This window comes from Trichosurus vulpecula, chromosome 4 (genome assembly GCF_011100635.1).
Source record: "Trichosurus vulpecula isolate mTriVul1 chromosome 4, mTriVul1.pri, whole genome shotgun sequence".
Lineage (NCBI taxonomy): Eukaryota > Metazoa > Chordata > Mammalia > Diprotodontia > Phalangeridae > Trichosurus > Trichosurus vulpecula.
The window spans coordinates 267,514,662-267,532,181 of NC_050576.1; the positions used below are offsets into that span (position 1 = coordinate 267,514,662).

Consider the following 17,520-nt stretch of genomic DNA (forward strand, 5'->3'; position numbering starts at 1 on the left):
TTCTCTACCCACAAAAGCACTTTTGACATGTTAGATACACTGAATTAGGCTGCTAGATATTTTTAATTGTAGTCATACCCGTAAAACAATTCTACAAATTCAATTCTGCAAATATTAAGCACCTAGCATGTTCAAAGCGCTATGCTAGCGGCTGGGGAAACAGAAGGGCAAAACAACTAAAGCCTATTTTGAAAATCTACTTTACATAACCCTCTGAATTATAAAATAATTTCTCAACCCAGTATTGTAGTGAAATAGAAAACAATGAGAATAAAACACGGGCATGAAACCAAGAGTGTTGGAACTGCAAGGCATTTTAATGAGATGATGTAGCTGGAGTATACAGTGCTTACGCATGTTTTTATGATCAGTTACATTTCTTTCTTTTTTAGTTTTTATTCAAAATACAAAAAAATGCTGATAGGCCATTTTGGCAGTTATTTTCCAAGCCCTGTAAGGAAGTAACTGTTTTCAAATGCCAAAATTCTTGAAGAAAACATTATTGAGCCCAAAAAGGAACCAGTGAGAAACCTGAAAATTCCCAGTCATGAGTTTACTGTTGTAATAGTCAGCATTCTTGGGGGGATAGGGGCAGGAGTGGGGAGACAGGAACTAAGCTCACAAAAATAAGTACTTGAAGTTGTATGCTACGATTCTCACCATGAAAAATGTACTAGCTTTCTGGTTGCAACAGATAAAAAATGGTGCACTGCTTGCTTCACAAAGGACAAAGATCTTTTTAGGGTTCGATTGCTGAAGGCACACAGCTGAAATTAATTAGATATGGCTTACTGTGCTTGCATTAAAAAGGCTCAAGTTCTACATGGATAAAATTACATGAACAGTATAAATTTGATATGAAAAAATGTACTTTTATTAAAGTAATTATGCCCAACAAACAACAAAAGGGAAGTTTCACAATTTGGTTTCAATCATATAATCCTTAAGTAGAAAAACTATAAAGTGACAGTCTGGTATGGAGAACGTCTCCTTTAATAAACTTGGAACCTTAATCCTTGTATTAAGAGATTCTACTATGGAAGAAGTTCAGTGGAAGGAAACATCATGGGAGGTGGGGAATAGGGGAGCACAGGGAATTAAGGAGAATATTTCAGCTTAGTTGGTTCCAACTACATTATTCTCAGTTCTAAAAAAACTCCCTATTTTCCCTGGTGTTTCAAAGCTGCCACCAGAGGCTTAACACACAAGAGACTGCAGAATTAAAACAAAATATATCAATACTCCAAGCACAAATAGGCATATGAAAATGAGCTTAGGCCAAATTTCGTCTATTCACCTAAAAAACTATATAACCAATTATACAAACAATGAATCGATACTTAAAGTTCCATGAGGTTCACAGCTGTATTGAGTCAAACACTGAGGCAATCAATTTTTAAATTGGGATGTGGCTCATTTGGAAGAAGATTCTTAGGTTATCTTAAGAACACTCCCACTGGGACTTTACATTGATGTACTAAATCAATCTTGGAAGATGGTAGGGAAAAAAAAACCTCAATGCTTAAATTATGATAATCAACTAATCCCCAAATAAGCTCTTCTAAATCTTACATGTGAAGTATGAATATTAGACAAGTCCTTTACCATGAAAGGGAATTTTTACAAACAGTGTATTCCTTTAAACTCAAAAGGATGTATGCATACTTTTTAAAAGCACAGGCTATGCAGAAATATTTGCAGTAAATTCATTGTAGTTGACTTAAGTCATTTAAAATTTTTGTTTAGTATCTAAAGATGTTTCAATGCATAAAATGGATCAGCCTGAGTTCTTCAAACAGTGTTTATATACATTTCTTTACCGGAATATCTTAGAATGGTGGTACTGTACAGTCTTAAAAAGCAACCCACTTTAGCAAAGGAAGTCATGATTCTGATGACCAGTTTGAAGCATTTTGGCAACATAAGTTTTGGCAATATAAATAATCTGTGTATTTTTTTTCACAGTGGCAAAAACATCCTTTTGGCTCTATTTCTCTGAACCTTGAATTTTATAAAGATAAAAGTCAAGACTTTTAAAGGAAATTAGGTCTAATTACTAGTAAGATTTTTTTTAAAATTCTCAACAGTAAAGAAATTTAAAACTTAAAGAATAAACAGCTGTTACATAAAAGCATGTAAGCAAATATTTCTCCCACTAGGTTCTTTAATTGGAGCAAGTCTCAATTTAATCCCATAGGCATGGTCCATACAAAATAAAATTAGGTCAGTGCAATTTTTGCAAACCTTAGCACATACAAGAATTTTTTTAAAATTCTGAATCAATAAAAAACATCCTTTGGGTCAGATTCAGTTCCTAAACATGCTTCTTATCTGAAAATCCCAGCCATTTACCAACAGCACATATAGGAACAGAAAAATATTGCCCAAATGAACATGCTTATTTATTTCCTCAGGGTTTCTTTTTGGTAAGCAGCAGACTGTCTTTCAGTCTGATTTTTTTTCACCTGAACAACAATGGGAGGCCAGAGCAGCATAAGCCCAGTAGGGAAGCCCTCCTTCGAAAGGCGAGGAAACATACAGTAGTGAGAGAATTTGGCTCCCCCTGCAACAGAGGAAGCCAAGAGAGCACATTTTCTTTCCTAACTGGCTGACATGGTTCCTGGGCATGAACGGGGAAATCAGGTGGAATATTTCCAGTTAGTGAAAGGAAGTGAATAAGAACCTTTTAGTTTATTTGTAGAAACTTCAGCAGGTAACTTCCTTGTTTTGGTATCTATATGACCACTAATGTGATTTTCTAAAATCTAGTCAAATATGCCTCCTTTCTTCAATGGGCCCATTTATCATCATATAAAATCCTTAAGAGTCAAGAGGTTAGGAACCATCTTTACTTGCTCTAACTTCTCATTAAAGTTAAAAAAGAGCAATTAATTTACTAGTATCTTTTACAAGTCAACAACCCTAGCAGAAGTGTTCTGGAGTAAACCAAAGCTGCTAGATTCCCTACACGTCCTCCACTGATCTTTGCACAGCATGTCAACACTTACAAAAATAAGGTCCTCAACAAAGGCAGAAGGCCAGTCTTACCTACTGTAAAAATTATGCTCAGGACAGAGAGCTACTTAATTTCAATGCCACAAGCAGAGCTTTACAAATACCTCAAATTAAATTATCTCAATACTTTCCCCACTCATTCATCCTTTGAAGAGCAGAATATATATACACACACACACACACACACACACACACACACACACACACACACACACACACACACAAAAAATTTCTTGCTATTCTTGCTTGGCATATTGTTTATTTGCAAGCCTTCACTCTGGCCCCCACTACCCAAGATAATACCGAGGCTACCAGCTATCTGTGTTTAGGGCTGCACAGAGATTCATCTATCCCTAAAGTTTTGCTAAGCAAGATATGCTTCAAAAAATTAAGTTCTCTCATGGAATAAGAGTAGAAAAAGTTACTTATGCTGATTAAAAAAAAAAAAAAGAAACCAGCACCAAATTTTTAGCATTTCTTAGTGGTTCAGAGTGGGTTTTTAACAATTAACACTCCCTAACAAAATGCTTGAACAGAAGCATGAAAGATAAGTGAATGCCTATTCAAGCAATATTTTTATGTTGATAAGAGCCATTAAGGAAAACAATCTTGATGGGCTCACTGCCACGTATTATTGGTTTGCACAGTTTAGAAGTGGCCTGCCAACACTGAGTTGATACGAATACATTTACTCCCTCACAAATATAGTACATTTAAAATTACATGCCTGCAAGAACTTGTTTTAAAAATGTGGAAAATGGGTTTAAAATAAAGCTTCTTTAAAAAGTATCCTAATCAAGACAATCCATCATCAGAGTAGTTACTTCCCTACAAAAAAAAAAAAAAACCCCACCACAAAAAACACCTCAAACAACTATACAATTAAGCACCCAAATGAAAACCAGTAAAGGAAAATAGAGAAATTTTAGTATCTGTCAGACCTAAGATCCAAAATGACCCCGGTCTTTTATGCTACTATATAAAAACACTGTACAAATATCTGCTCTGCTGTACTGAGGAAGTCTTGCTCCCAGCTCAGAGCACATTATGACTTCCAAGTGGCACCAGCTGCTTAAATGAGCTTTTCATTGCATCCTAGATGAGACACTCAGGCTTAGGAGTTTTGAAAAGCTAATTTACTTTCCTATTTTACCTGAACTGAAAACCATTCTCATTTTTTTAGACTGAGGTGATTAACAGTAAGAAAAAAAATTATTGGAATATTTTATGATACCAACCTTCAAATAGGGGCATGAAAAAAGAATATCAAAAGAGGCTTTGGCTGTCACAGGGAGAAAAAGCCTAAAAAACCTGGTCTCCAAGCTACTTCTCTTCCTAACTAAATCTGAATTTCTCATACAACAGCTCACACCCAACTAAGCCCACAATTTAAATTCCTTCCATATATTTTTCTTTAAAAATTTTTTATTCTAGATATGTTTTGTGTTAAAACTACTTCTGTAAAAAGACAATCCTATCGACTTTGGCTTTGCCTGCGGGCAGTGTACTAGCCTAACAAAGCATGCCATTTCTATGACTCTTGGCTGTCTGGGCACCAAAGTGGTCTAGGAAATCCAGGTTATTTCAGAACCTTTTAGGAACAATAACCACAGAGTTTTCTCCGTTGCCTTAATTTTGACAATTATTTTACTATAACTAAGGGATAGCTACTCAGAACGCCAGGGATTGTAAAGTGCATCAAAGAGGAGAAGCATATGAGTGGTGGCAAACTCACTTAGCAGACTTTTATGGAACTCGCTGTCACCAATGGGGGCAAGAAAACAACATCTTAATTTTCTGTTGAGATTTTATTTGAAATCTAATTCAAATTGTCAAAGCTACAAAAGGGGGAAAAACATCTGTGTGTTATTTTTGCTAGGTCACAACATCCTAAAACGAAATAATATCACTACTGCCAGCAGATCAGTTACACACATTTCTGATGAAATTCATAAACACAAAAAAATGTTTCATTTTGAGAAACAGCCACAATGAAGATATTTTTGTACAATATAAAACAATGACAGGTCTACAGATGCAGTTACTCATGAGTATACACGTGCATTCACAAAAAAAATTCAGGAATGCTCTTCCATTTGATTTTTTTTAAAACAGACTTGTTCAGGCACAAAAACAAAACCGCATTTCCAGTAAGCGACAGCATTGTAAAAAAATGTGATTTTTTTTTTGTCAGTGTTTGCTTTTCTTTGACTTCTTGTGAGATCTGTGCGGAGATCGAGACTGAGACCTGGATTTCTTCCCTGATTTTTTAGGGGACCTAGATCGTGATCGCCTAGACCTTTTAGGTGTCCTTGAACCAGATGGTGATCTGTCAAAAATAGAAGTCAAGCATGAATATGTAGGTAAGAACTCTATTTTAGATGTTTAAAGTACCCAACAATTTAGAGCAATGAAAAAAATCATTTAAACAAAATACTTAATTTCCACGAAGTGTTATAAGCACCCTTACATTTCTAAACTACCTCAAAATGAAAGAAATACTATTGTCCTGTACACTAGGAAAGCAAGCCATTCTACAAGGCAAGCTATAACCTCCAAAAAATTGCTATTTTAATTTGATATGAAGTCAAGATGGATCTGTTATCCTAGTGAATTCTGTGGTACAGATCAATATGAAAACACTTTTTTTATTATTAATAAAATTTTCCTCTCAGAAAATAAAAGAGCCAAACTTCTTTCTCTATTCCTCACTTCAGTTCATAATATCATGATTTGTAAAAATGGTATGACATGAGTAATTAAAGTACTATGTACTATAAGGAATAAGAGACCAAAAAGTACATTACCAAGAGAGATTATACATAATTTTTAGTTCTACAGTTTAGGAAAAGGCCGATTCTATTCTATGATCATCTAAATACAATACTATCTTAGAACAAGAACTGGTTATTTTTTGAAATCCATTCCAGGCCTATGATTTTATTAGCAATAGACAAACCAGAGAAATTTTTCAGTCCAAAAGAAACTTCTATGAGATTTTTTAATAAGACAATTTGCCATTTAGATATCTACAATTTAAGAGGCCCCAAGTAACCTGTGTTCCTAATCTCCACACAAATAGTAATGTAAAATCCAGAAGCTACTTAACACAAATTCATGCAACAAATGAAGCATGGTATAGTAAGAGGTAGCCTTGGAACCAAGAAGATAGGATTCAAATCCTACCTGAAATACTAATAGTGTAACCACAGGCAAGACACAATCTCTATCAGACTCAGCTTCCTTCCCTATAAAAGGAGGGGTGAGACTAGATGGCCTTTCAAGCTCTAAATTTATGTCTACGAATTTAGTCTATGAATAATACTGTCATTTTGACTAAAGTCAGAATGCAATAACTCATTTATCTATAAGCCACAGTTATACATGACTGAAAACAAAGAAGCCTTATCAGTAGCAAAACTAAAGACCCCAAAGTCCATGTAGGATCAAATACACATGCCTCCTCCACTGGACAGAATAACAGAGTATTTTCTCTGGGTGTACATGCATTTTTAGGGACCTAGATTCTCATCCCACAGCAGATTGGAAACGTCTAACCAGAAAAGGGAGGTATGTTGGGAGGAGGGAAAGGTCAAGGAAAGATTCTAGAAAGTAAACTGACAATGGTAAGAATTTTTTGCTGATAGTAAGGGAGAAAAAAGAAAAAAAACTATAAAAATCAGACATAAGAACTGCTTGTGCACAGGGGCTAAGGGCATGACCAATTATAGACAGCAATGCTACAATAACTGCCATGCATCCAAGAATATGTTGAACTATGGCCAGAATACTTTAAGAAGGCAAAGTATAATATTTTGGACAAATTCTCATCACACTTCTTTTTAGCTGACACCCCAAAAGAAAATATTTCAGTCGTTTAGCAAATTTCCATTAATAGCAAAAAATTACATGTTCCTGTATTAAGTGTCTGTGGAAACAGAAGTTAAAAAAAGGAAAAAGTACACAGACTACAGAATTCATTAAGTGAAGAATAGAATAGTTTCCTTTATGCAAATATTTGTATCAACCCCACACTCTTTCCTGTGATGCTGCTGTGTTACAAGATGGTGACCCAGGGTAATGAAATAACTTAGACATGTCTTTTTTTCATGGCAAAGGCTCAGCAACACTACAGAAACTACAGGGGACAGTGGGCGGGGGAAGGAGGAGATTCTTTTCTGTATTCATTTGAGCAGTTCTGAATACATATCTAAAGGTTATTGATCTTCCTTTCTCACTCAAAAGACTTTTCTTATGCTTACTCAAAAAGAGAAAAACTGAATAATCTAAAATGAAAAGGACTTAAGAAAGTCATCAAAAAAATGAGAGCAAAATAATTCACAGAACTGCGTCTGCTGACAATTCTCCCTTTAAATAGCAAAAAATCTTAAATGGTAAAAAACGTAATTGTTGGTGCAATTATGAACAAAACTACAAGATACATTATTTTTACAACTTGAATTTATACAAATGACTCAGAATTACCTTTTGGCCTTTTTACTAACATCTCTAGGAGAATCTTTGTGAGATGACCTGGAACGGGAACTCTCTTTGTGAGATCTTTCTGATCGTTCTGATCGCTCCGATTTTGGTGATGGGGATTTTGCTCGCCTACCACTGCTGCTCCGAGAGGGACTGGGGGATGTGCTATGTCGCCTTTTCCTGTGCAAGGAAGAGCCAAAACTTTCAATAATTGGTACTGGATAGCTGTGTAAATTAATTCCTACCAATAATTAGTTTCAACTGCTACAGCAATGTTATTTTGTATCAGTAGTTCAAGTCCAACATACCAAGTGACTTCAATAATTAAGGCTTTTATTATAATACAACTGTAATTTCTTATTAATGCCATGCTACTGAAAAAAATAGTCTTTTCTTCAAGAGCCAAAGTTTAATAGTAATAACGTGCTATACCAAACATGATACAGTCTCAGCACTTCATATGAAGCAGGGACAAAAACACAGGGCAGAAAGTTCCACATAAATGGAACTTCCCTATTGCTGAAACAGGAAAAAACATCACTCTTTGGTTTAAGATGAATGAACTTAATCTCAAAGTTGCATATGAAATGTTTTCTATTTCTTAAATCATTTTGAGGGTTTTTTAGAATAAGAATGTCTGCCATGAACAATCATAGCCATATAATGCCTCTATGCATCTTTTACCAAAAGCTTTCTTTCAGTTGCAGCTAGCCAAGGATGAAATAGATTTCAAAGGATGAAGCTCAAATCTTCTGGATCAAGGCTCTTTACAATTATTAAGGAAACATAGGCTGCAAACATGGCTCAAACAGAAGCAAATTTCTGACATCCAGTAACTTTGGTGAACCCAGAAGTGTGAACTTCCCTTCTGAACCCCTTCTGAGCTGAAGTGAAGGCAATAGACTCCTCTCTCTCTCTTCCTCCCCCACTTCCAGGTTAAAGGCAGCCATCACTGGCACATTAATCTGTGAGAGCTGCTTTTCTGAGAGATAAGGAAGATCTAGTGAGTTGTTTTGGTCATTTGAGTTTCAGGTCTGGTACATGATACTGTAACTAAATTCCTCCTCTGAGGTAAGAACTAAAGATACAATCTGAACCTTGATATAGAGAAGATGGCTGCATAAGCTAGCTCAGCACTCTTCCTTATTCTCCAAGTAATCCTGTGGCCCTTTGTGGACAAGAACCAAGAGAGCCCATGACCTAAAACATCATTTTTCCAGGTTACTGCCATGACTCCCTTGTGCTTTGGTGTCCTCATCTGTAAAATAAGGATGCTGGACTAGATAGCCTCCAAAGTCCTTCTAGCTTTAGTTGTATGAGACTATGTCACATAACAGTCACACCAATCCAAACCTCCCGCCTTCTCCAGAGAGCAAAGTAACAAAAGTAGCACCTTTCTTTCCTTGTGGGTGTGCACTCATCCTTTTCCTTCTTGTCTTTGGATCGAGATTCCAGTTTCTCTTTATCCTTCTTATCTCGCTCACGTTCTCTTTCCAATTCCTTCTCCTTTTCCTTAAAATTTTTTTTTAAAAAGCTTATGTCACATTTTACAAATAACTTCAAATTCTGTGTAATTTCATTTATCCACTACTTTCTGTGCTTCTGTGATTTTCAAATATATGTGAATTTACATTTGAAATGCTTTCATACAGAAGGCATCTTATAAAAGTAGGCTTTTAAATATAAGCATAAAAATAGACCAAAAAAAAGTATCTTATATCAGTAGTTTATCCATATTATAAGCGGCGACTGTTCTGGCAGATTAAAACTCTTCTGTCAAACTTAATAGAAGACATAAACTGGCTGAGCAATCTTCCTATTTGCTCCTAAATCAATGAGGTATGCCAAATATCCACGTGTCAAGCACTGTACTTACACTGTATTTAGTACAGGGGATGCAAGACAAAAATGAATGGTCCTAGCCATTAGGGAGCCTACATGTTATCCCAAAATCTACTAATATTAAGGACAGGGACAATTTCTTACTCATCTTCCTATCTCCTATTTCATGGTGCACTGCACATAGTAGGCACTTGATGTTTGTGGAGTGAACAAGGCAGGTAGCTCCTGAGTAATTTAAGGAAGCACTCTTACATTTCCAACGAAGGCTCATTTAGCTCTACACTAATGTGAATTTTCTTCACAAATTTACTGAATTTGAAAAAGGGGGCAAAAAATCTGCTCAAGACAATTCCTTCCTCTTCCAATTAAAATGAGAAAGTGTGAAGACCAAGGAGGCAACTATGTTCTAGAACAGATGTTACTGATTTTAAACCATTAAATTTCAGCTGCTACCATCAAGTCTAGTGAAAGAATAAGTTTGGAGGTGGCTAATTTTTCATACACTACAAAACTTTTAATCATCATCTCCCAAAGCTTCATATACCACTCAGTCAATTCAATGGCTTAGTTACCAGTTTTGAAAACATTTCATGTTTATTTTGATCAGAAATATAAAGGTGATAAATAGACTGGGTACTATAATACACAGAAATCTTATTTTTCCAATTATAAATGCAGTTAAATGCCTAAAACAAGTAACTTTTAAATAAGTATATAACTGATTACTCTATGACTTCCAGCCCTGTGAAAACCTGAAGAAAAACAAAAGATTTGGGGGGGAGGGGCAAGGGATAAGAGAGGGGACAGAGAGAGCCAAACAGGGTGGACAAAACGATATTCATCACTTCCAGTTCTGTCAGTTTGATAAAGTAGCCAAAACCAACAGTAACATTTATTTCCTGGTCCACATAGTCAGTCCAGGTCCTTACAACCAATGTAATATGAAATTTGGGACTTCTGGTCCTTAACTACCTACATATCTACTCTCTACAAGGAAGCTATGCAGGGTCCTTTTGAAAGGATAAGCTGCATCAAGAGTAATGAGCTACTCCGAGAGCTGGGGATGCCACCCCAACTTGAAGACACTGTAAACAAGTTTCCTATAATTCAAAATTTCACCAATTCAAATTGCTTTCATATTCTTTGTACCATTTCAATAAGGAAGTCCAGAAAAATTGTGTCATACTGTCACAACTATAATACCGCTCCTTGGGCACTCCAAGGGTCTACCAAATATACCTAAGAAGATTAATTTAGTATTACTTTACTGGTGATAGGGGCCACATGGGCAGTTGAAATAGGCAGTTGCCTATTTCAAAATGCTTTTAATATAGAATTCTAAATATGCCAAATTTTGTCAAATGTTTCTGGATGTTTACAATTCAGAGAATAAAAATATAAATATGCCAACTTCTAAAGTTCTTTTAAAAGGATATAAAACTTCTAGTCCATTAGTCTAATTAGTCAGGCAAATACCAGAATACAGAATTCTCCTTACTCTCTGAAGAAGTTTGTCTCTGTAGTGCTCCACTTGTTCCTGAAAGCTCTGCCCCGGTTTCTTCGGTCTTTTCCCAGATTCTAATTCATCCTGAAACTTCATCACTTTGAGCTGTGGAATAAAAGCACATTTACAAGTTTGTCCTTGTTACCAGACATTCAATTAGAAAAGGGTTCCTAAGGCCAAGCACCACTGTCATTACTTCCTATCTGGCTTATGAAGAACAATACAAATCTGTTGTTCAGTTATTTCAGTCGTGTCTGACTCTTCATGAACTTGTTTGGGTTTTCCTTGCAAAGACACTGGACTAGATGGCCATTTCCTTCTCCAACTCATCTTACAGATGAGGAACTGAGGCAAACAGGGTTAGGTGATTTGCCCAGGGTCACCTAGCTAGTGACTGAGGCTGGATTTGAACTCAGGAAGATGAGTCTATCCACTGCACCACCTAGTTGCCCACAAATATAACTAACAAGTAATTAAGTCAGACTCCAAGAGAAACAAGTTCAGGATAAGACAGAGTGGACTGGCCACAGCTGGGAGGGAGGTAGAGCAGGACCTAGGGTTAGCATCCATCTTTGACACTTCATGACTGGGTTACTTTAGACAAGTCACAGCACATGATTGAGACCCAGTTTCCCCACCTATAAAAGAGGACCAATTAGCCTGCCACTACCTGCTTCACAATGTGGAGGGTAGAGGATGCACGATAACACACGAACATTTGATAGCACATCTGGAATAATTAATTTATCAACATATGGGCAGTTACTTATCTGTTCACCTCAAATATCCAGACCACAATCATCTGTTATCGTATTGACCACAGGAGCCATTCCAACCCTCTTTTCCCCAATAAAGTTGTAAAACGAAAAAGTCCCTTAGTTATTACCCTTGTGCCCTGCTCAATGCCCTGGAGCTTTAGCACCTGAATATCATTCTCATAAGACAGTGCCCTACTGCCTTACTTCTTTTTTTTTTAATTCGTTTATTTTTAGTTTTCAACATTCACTTCCATAAGTTTTAAATCTTCTCTCCCTGTCTCCCATCCCCCCTCCTCAAGAGGGCATGTAATCTGATATGGGCTGTAAAGAAGAATTAGAACTAATGGGAGAAACCATGAGAAAGAAAAAAAAAAAACAAAAAAAAGAAAATAGTCTGCTTCGCTCTGCATTCAGACTCCATAGTTCTTTCTCTGGATATGGATAGCATTTTCCATCTTTAGTCTTGAAATTGTCTTACATCATTGCATTGCTGAGAAGAGCTAAGTCTATCAAAATCAGTCATCGCAGACTGTGGCTGTTACTGTGTACAATGTTCTCCTGGTTCTGCTCACTTTACTCAGCATCTGTTCATTTATATAAGTCTTTCCAGGTTTTTCTGAAGTCTGCCTGCTCATCATTTCTTATAGCACAATAATATTCCAGTACATTCATATACCACAACTTGTTTAGCCATTCCCCAACTGATGGGCATCCCCTCGATTTCTTGGCCACCACAAAAAGAACTGCTATACATATTTTTGTACATGTGGGTCCTTTTCTCATTTTTATTATCTCTTTGGGATACAGCCCTAGAAGCGGTATTGCTGGATCAAAGGATATGCACATTTTTACAGACCTTTGGGCATAGTTCCAAATTGCTCTCCAGAATGGCTGGATCAGCTCACAGCTTCACCAACAATGAATTAAGTGTTCCAATTTTCCTATATCTTCTCCGACATTTATCATTTTCTTGTTTTGTCATGTTAGCCAATCTGACAGGCGTGATGTGGTACCTCAGAGTTGTTTTCATTTGCATCTCTCTAATCAATAGTGATTTAGAGCATTTTTTCATACGGCTACAGATAATTTTAATTTCTTCCTCTGAAAACTTCCTTTTCATATCCTTTGACCATTTAAATTTGATTCAGTTCTCTATATATTTTAGAAATGAGGATTTATCAGAGACATTAGTTGTAAGAATTCTTTCCCAATTCTCTGCTTCCCTCCTAATCTTGGTTGCATTGGCTTTGTTTGTGCAAAAACCTTTCAATTTAATGTAATCAAAATTATCCATTTTGCATTTCATAATGTTCTCTATCTCTTGTTTGGCCATAAATTCCTCTACTCTCCATAAGTCTGAAAGATAAACTATTCCTTGCTCCCCTCATTTCTTGTAGTATCAGCCTTTATATCTAAATTGTGTACCCACTTGGACTTTGTTTTGATATATGGTCTATGCCCAGTTTCTGCCATACTATTTTCCAGTTTTCCTAGCAACTTTTGTCAAATAGTTATTTCTTATCCCAGAAGCTGGGGTCTTTGGATTTATCAAACAGTAGACTGCCATAATCATTGACTACTGTTGTCTTGTATACCTAACCTACTCCATTTGTCTACTACTCTATTTCTGAGGCAATACCAAGTAGTTTTGATGATTGCTGCTTTATAATACAATTTAAGATCTGGTATGGCTAGGCCACCGTCCCTAGCATTTCTTTTCACTAATTCCCTTAATATTCTGGACTTTTTGTTCTTCCAGATGAATTTTGATATTTTTTCTAGCTCTACAAAATAATTTCTTGATAGTTTGATTGGTATGGCACTGAATAAGTAAATTAATTTAGGTAGAATTGTCATGTTTATTATATTAGCTCGGCCCACCCATGAGCAACTGATGTTTTTCCATTTATTTAGATCTGACTTTATTTGTGTGAAAAGTGTTTAGTAATTCTGGGTGCCCTACTTCTGTATGCAAACTCTATTATCTGCCCATGCTCATCTTTGATGCAAATCTAAAACCATCTAAAGCTGGCTGATGAGTTTCCCCGTGCATCCAGACAGGTCTCTAGACAATTCCTTTTTTTTCCACCTCATCGTAAATGTTTCCCTCGGGCAGCAAGGTGGCGAAGTGAGGAGAGCACCAGTCCTGGAGTTAGAAGAACCTGAGTTCAAATCCAGCCTCACTTACTAGCTGTGTGACCTTGGGCAAGTCACTTCACCCCAATTGCCCTGCCTTCTCCTCTCCAAAAAAAAAAAATCTCTCTCTGCATTCAGAATTTTATTACTGATACTTCCTATCCCTCCCGGACTTATGTGTCATGTCAAAATTTAATCTATGAGATCCTATCTAGCTTTTCTCTGAACCACTAGAAATGTGCTCTATAAAAATGTAGGGCACATGACATATAGCCAGCTTTCCTCTCCTATCATAATGTCTAAGATAAGACTGTCATTTCCCTGCAACATACTCATCATTTCCACCTGAATTTCAGAGCTAGAAAGGAATTTAGATATAAATGTCCTCTTCCAACTCTTCTGTTTTAAAAGATGAAAACTAAACTCAAAGACATTAAAATGACTAGTTGGATATTTGGTTGGTAGGAATCAGGTATAAAATGGCTCCTTGATTCCACCTTTTAAAGAGAGAATTAACAGAAAAGAGTGCTAGACTTGAATCCTGGAAGACCTACTTTAAATTCCACTTCTGGCATTCATTAGTTGATGATTGTATGCAAATCACATAAATTCTCTGAGCCTGTTTCTTCACCTATAAAATATGGATAATAACTTTAATGTACTTACTTACCACATAAGGTTGTAAGGACAAAGCATATTGTTTTGCAAAGCTCAATACAATGGTAACCATCAATTCTCCTGGGCTGACTCATCATTCACACCACAATCCCCAAATTGGAGTGCTTGCCAAGTCTGCTCTGGACCTTCTCTCTTCTTCTCTATACTTTCTTGGTGACTTTATCATTTCTCACAGGTTTAGTTATTAACTCTATGCTGATGACTCACTAATCTGCAGATTTAGCCTCAGTCTTTCCACTGAGCTTCAGTTCCACATCACCAACTGCCTATGGGACAAACTAGACATCCTGAGGACACTTGAAACTCAACACATCTTTCCCCGCCAAACCCTCCTCTTTTCCAAATTCTCCATTTCTATCAAAGGCACCACCATCATTCCCAAGTTTGCAATGTTAAATATGCCAAAACCATAGTGCATCCAACCCGTTCTTTCTAGCCTCACCATCACCATCTGAGTTTAGTCGCTCATTACCTCTTCTCTTACCATATGACTTCCTTAACTCAATAAAGTTTACATGCTTCCTACTGCCTCTAGGAGCAAAGAGAAACTCAGCTGGCTTTTAAAGCCCTTCATGATCTGGCTCAAGCCTAACTTTGCAGCTCCATCATACGTTACTCCCCTTCCCAGACTCTATGATCCAACTGACCTAACCTTCTCTCTTCTCCTTACCTTGTCATTCCATCTCCCCTCTTTGTACCTTAGCACTAGCTGTCCCATAGGAGGAATACACTCCTTCCTCACCCCCACCTTAGAGAATCTCTCTTCAGGCAGCTCAAGAACAAGCTCTACATGAAGCCTTTCCTGATCACCCTCATGCCTGTGCCCTTCTTTCCTAACTACTTTCTATTTATTTTTATTTATTTTGCAGGCCCCCTCCACTGCCCTTTCTCAAATTAACTTGTGTTTAACTACTCTGTATCTATTTGTACTGATTAGCTTTAGGTTTATATGCTACATACGTATTTATAAGTACTTCTGCCTACCCCCATGAGCTTATGAGTAAATTATTTCATTCTTTGTGACTGTGTCCCCAAAACCAACCTTGGCACAAAGCAGGTACATGGTACGTACTGAATTGACTACAGATACTTACTTTGAATAGATTTATTCTGTGAACTCTTAGAGATGTACACCTTTTCAGAGCACTCACTTGCCTGCACGCTAAGCACAGCAGTTGGCACAAGGTGGGCATTTAATAAATTCTTGATGACTGACTTACCAAACAAATCAAAAAGTTATTAGCTAATCTGCTTATGGCAAAGAGAGCTCCAGCAAATGACTGTACCAATATGCCAAGCTTATGAGCTGTTTTCTGAACTCCTCAACTACTGCCTTTCTTTCTAGGTCATCTATCTGAGCATGCTCAGATGACAATGTCTCTTATGTTCCTGCCTATGCTAATTTTTGCCCAAGGGCTTTTCATCAGGTTTTCTCCTCTAATTACTGGGTTTCCTCACATAATCATATTGTCTTAATATACAATGCTAGTCTGTCTGTCCGTCTGTCTGTCTGTCTCTCTCTCTCTCTCTCTCTCTCTAAAAACAAAAAAAAAAGGCAAACCTAGACAGGTTTATAGGTAGCTGGGAACAGGAGTGTGGAAAGGAAAATTTTGAAAGCACAAGAGACAAGAGGACTGATTACTGTCAAAGGTCCAATAGGTAGCAGGAAGGGACAGGAGATTAAAAAAGAGGGGGAAAAAAAGTTAATCTTGGCAAGAAGTAACAATCCCAAGCAGAAAAAGTCAGACAAGATTAGCAGAATGAGAAAACAACTGTCATACCGCAGGCACAATGTAACGGTTTTAGAACTATTACAATGAATCTCTAACACATACAATAGACAGCTCACATTAATATGGTGCTTTAAAGTCTCTAAAGCATTTTCTCCAAGTACCCTGCAATATCTAATACAGGTCTTATCCTACCTAGTGGATACTGAGCTGACCATGGAGCCAAGACGACGTGGGGCCTCTAACACTGGCTGTGTGACCCCCTCAGAGCCCTACACAACTCCTTAGGACTCTCAGTGGCAAAGGAGCAGACCTTCAGAAACAGAAGGACTGCTTCATTAACTCCAACAAAGTCACAGGTTCAGTCCCTATCCCTATTTCAGATGAGAAAACAGGCTTCAGTGAAGAGACCTGCCCATACTCACAGAGCTGGGATGTGTCAAGGCAAGGCCTAAACCTGAATCTCCTGGCTCAAATCCTAGAACCCTTTTTAACGTTGCCATGTTGTCCCTACAGAATTTTAGAACCTGGAAAGATAAGAATCACCTATTCCGACACTTCTGTTTTATAGACGAAAAAAACAAAATCCAGACATGAATGAGGAGTTACAGTGAGTGGCTGATGCTGGACAAGAGCCCTGATTTCCAGACTCCTGGTCCAGTACTCTTCTCATAACATCACCTCTAACAGTGTGTGTGTGTGTATGTATGTATGTATGTGTGTGTGTATATATATATATATATATATATACACACACATATATGTGTGTGTGTGTGTGTGTGTGTGTGTGTATAGATAGACAGAGGGCACAGGGTGAGTTGAATATGAAGGGATGATATCGAAAAAAATAAAATCAAATTAAGAGATGAGAGGAATATATTGAGAGAGGGAGAAAGGGAGAGATAGAATGGGGTAAATTATCTCGCATAAAAGTGGCAAGAAAAAGCAGTTCTGTTGGGAAGAGGGGGCAGGTGAGGGGGAATAAGTGAATCTTGCTCTGAGGAGGGAATAGCATACACACTCAATTGGGTATCTTACCCCACAGGAAAGAAGGAGGATGGAGATAAAAAAAGAGGGGATGATAGAAGGGAGGGCAGATAGGGGCAGGAGGGAATCAAAAACAAACACTTCTGAAAAGGGACAGGGTCAAGGGAGAAAATCCAATAAAGGGAGACAGGATAGGAAGGAGCAAAATATAGTTAGTCTTTCACAACATGAGTTGTGATACACATGTGGCCTATGTTGAATTGCTTGCCTTCTTTGGGAGGGTGGGTGGGGAGGGAAGAGGGGAGAGAATCTGGAACTCAAAGTTTTAAAAGCAGATGCTCAGAAAGAAGTTTTTGCACGCAACTAGGAAATAAGATATACAGGCAAT

At 37.2% G+C, this 17,520-nt stretch overlaps 1 protein-coding gene across 3 annotated transcripts in view; it reads right to left on the reverse strand.

Moving 5' to 3' along the window:
* Positions 1-296: 296 nt before the first annotated feature.
* The window catches only part of LOC118848873 (U2 snRNP associated SURP domain containing), a 77,285-nt gene continuing 60,061 nt past the window's right edge, over positions 297-17,520 (reverse strand). For 2 of the 3 annotated variants that reach the window (XM_036757911.1, XM_036757913.1), the window contains 4 exons: positions 10,838-10,948; positions 8,891-9,009; positions 7,501-7,677; positions 297-5,344 (listed from right to left, as the gene is read on the reverse strand). In XM_036757911.1, the coding sequence (XP_036613806.1) occupies positions 5,206-5,344; positions 7,501-7,677; positions 8,891-9,009; positions 10,838-10,948 (546 nt within the window). In that variant the 3' untranslated portion in view covers positions 297-5,205. The remainder of the gene's footprint in view (positions 5,345-7,500; positions 7,678-8,890; positions 9,010-10,837; positions 10,949-17,520) is intronic. The other variant, XM_036757912.1, reaches the window with a different exon arrangement.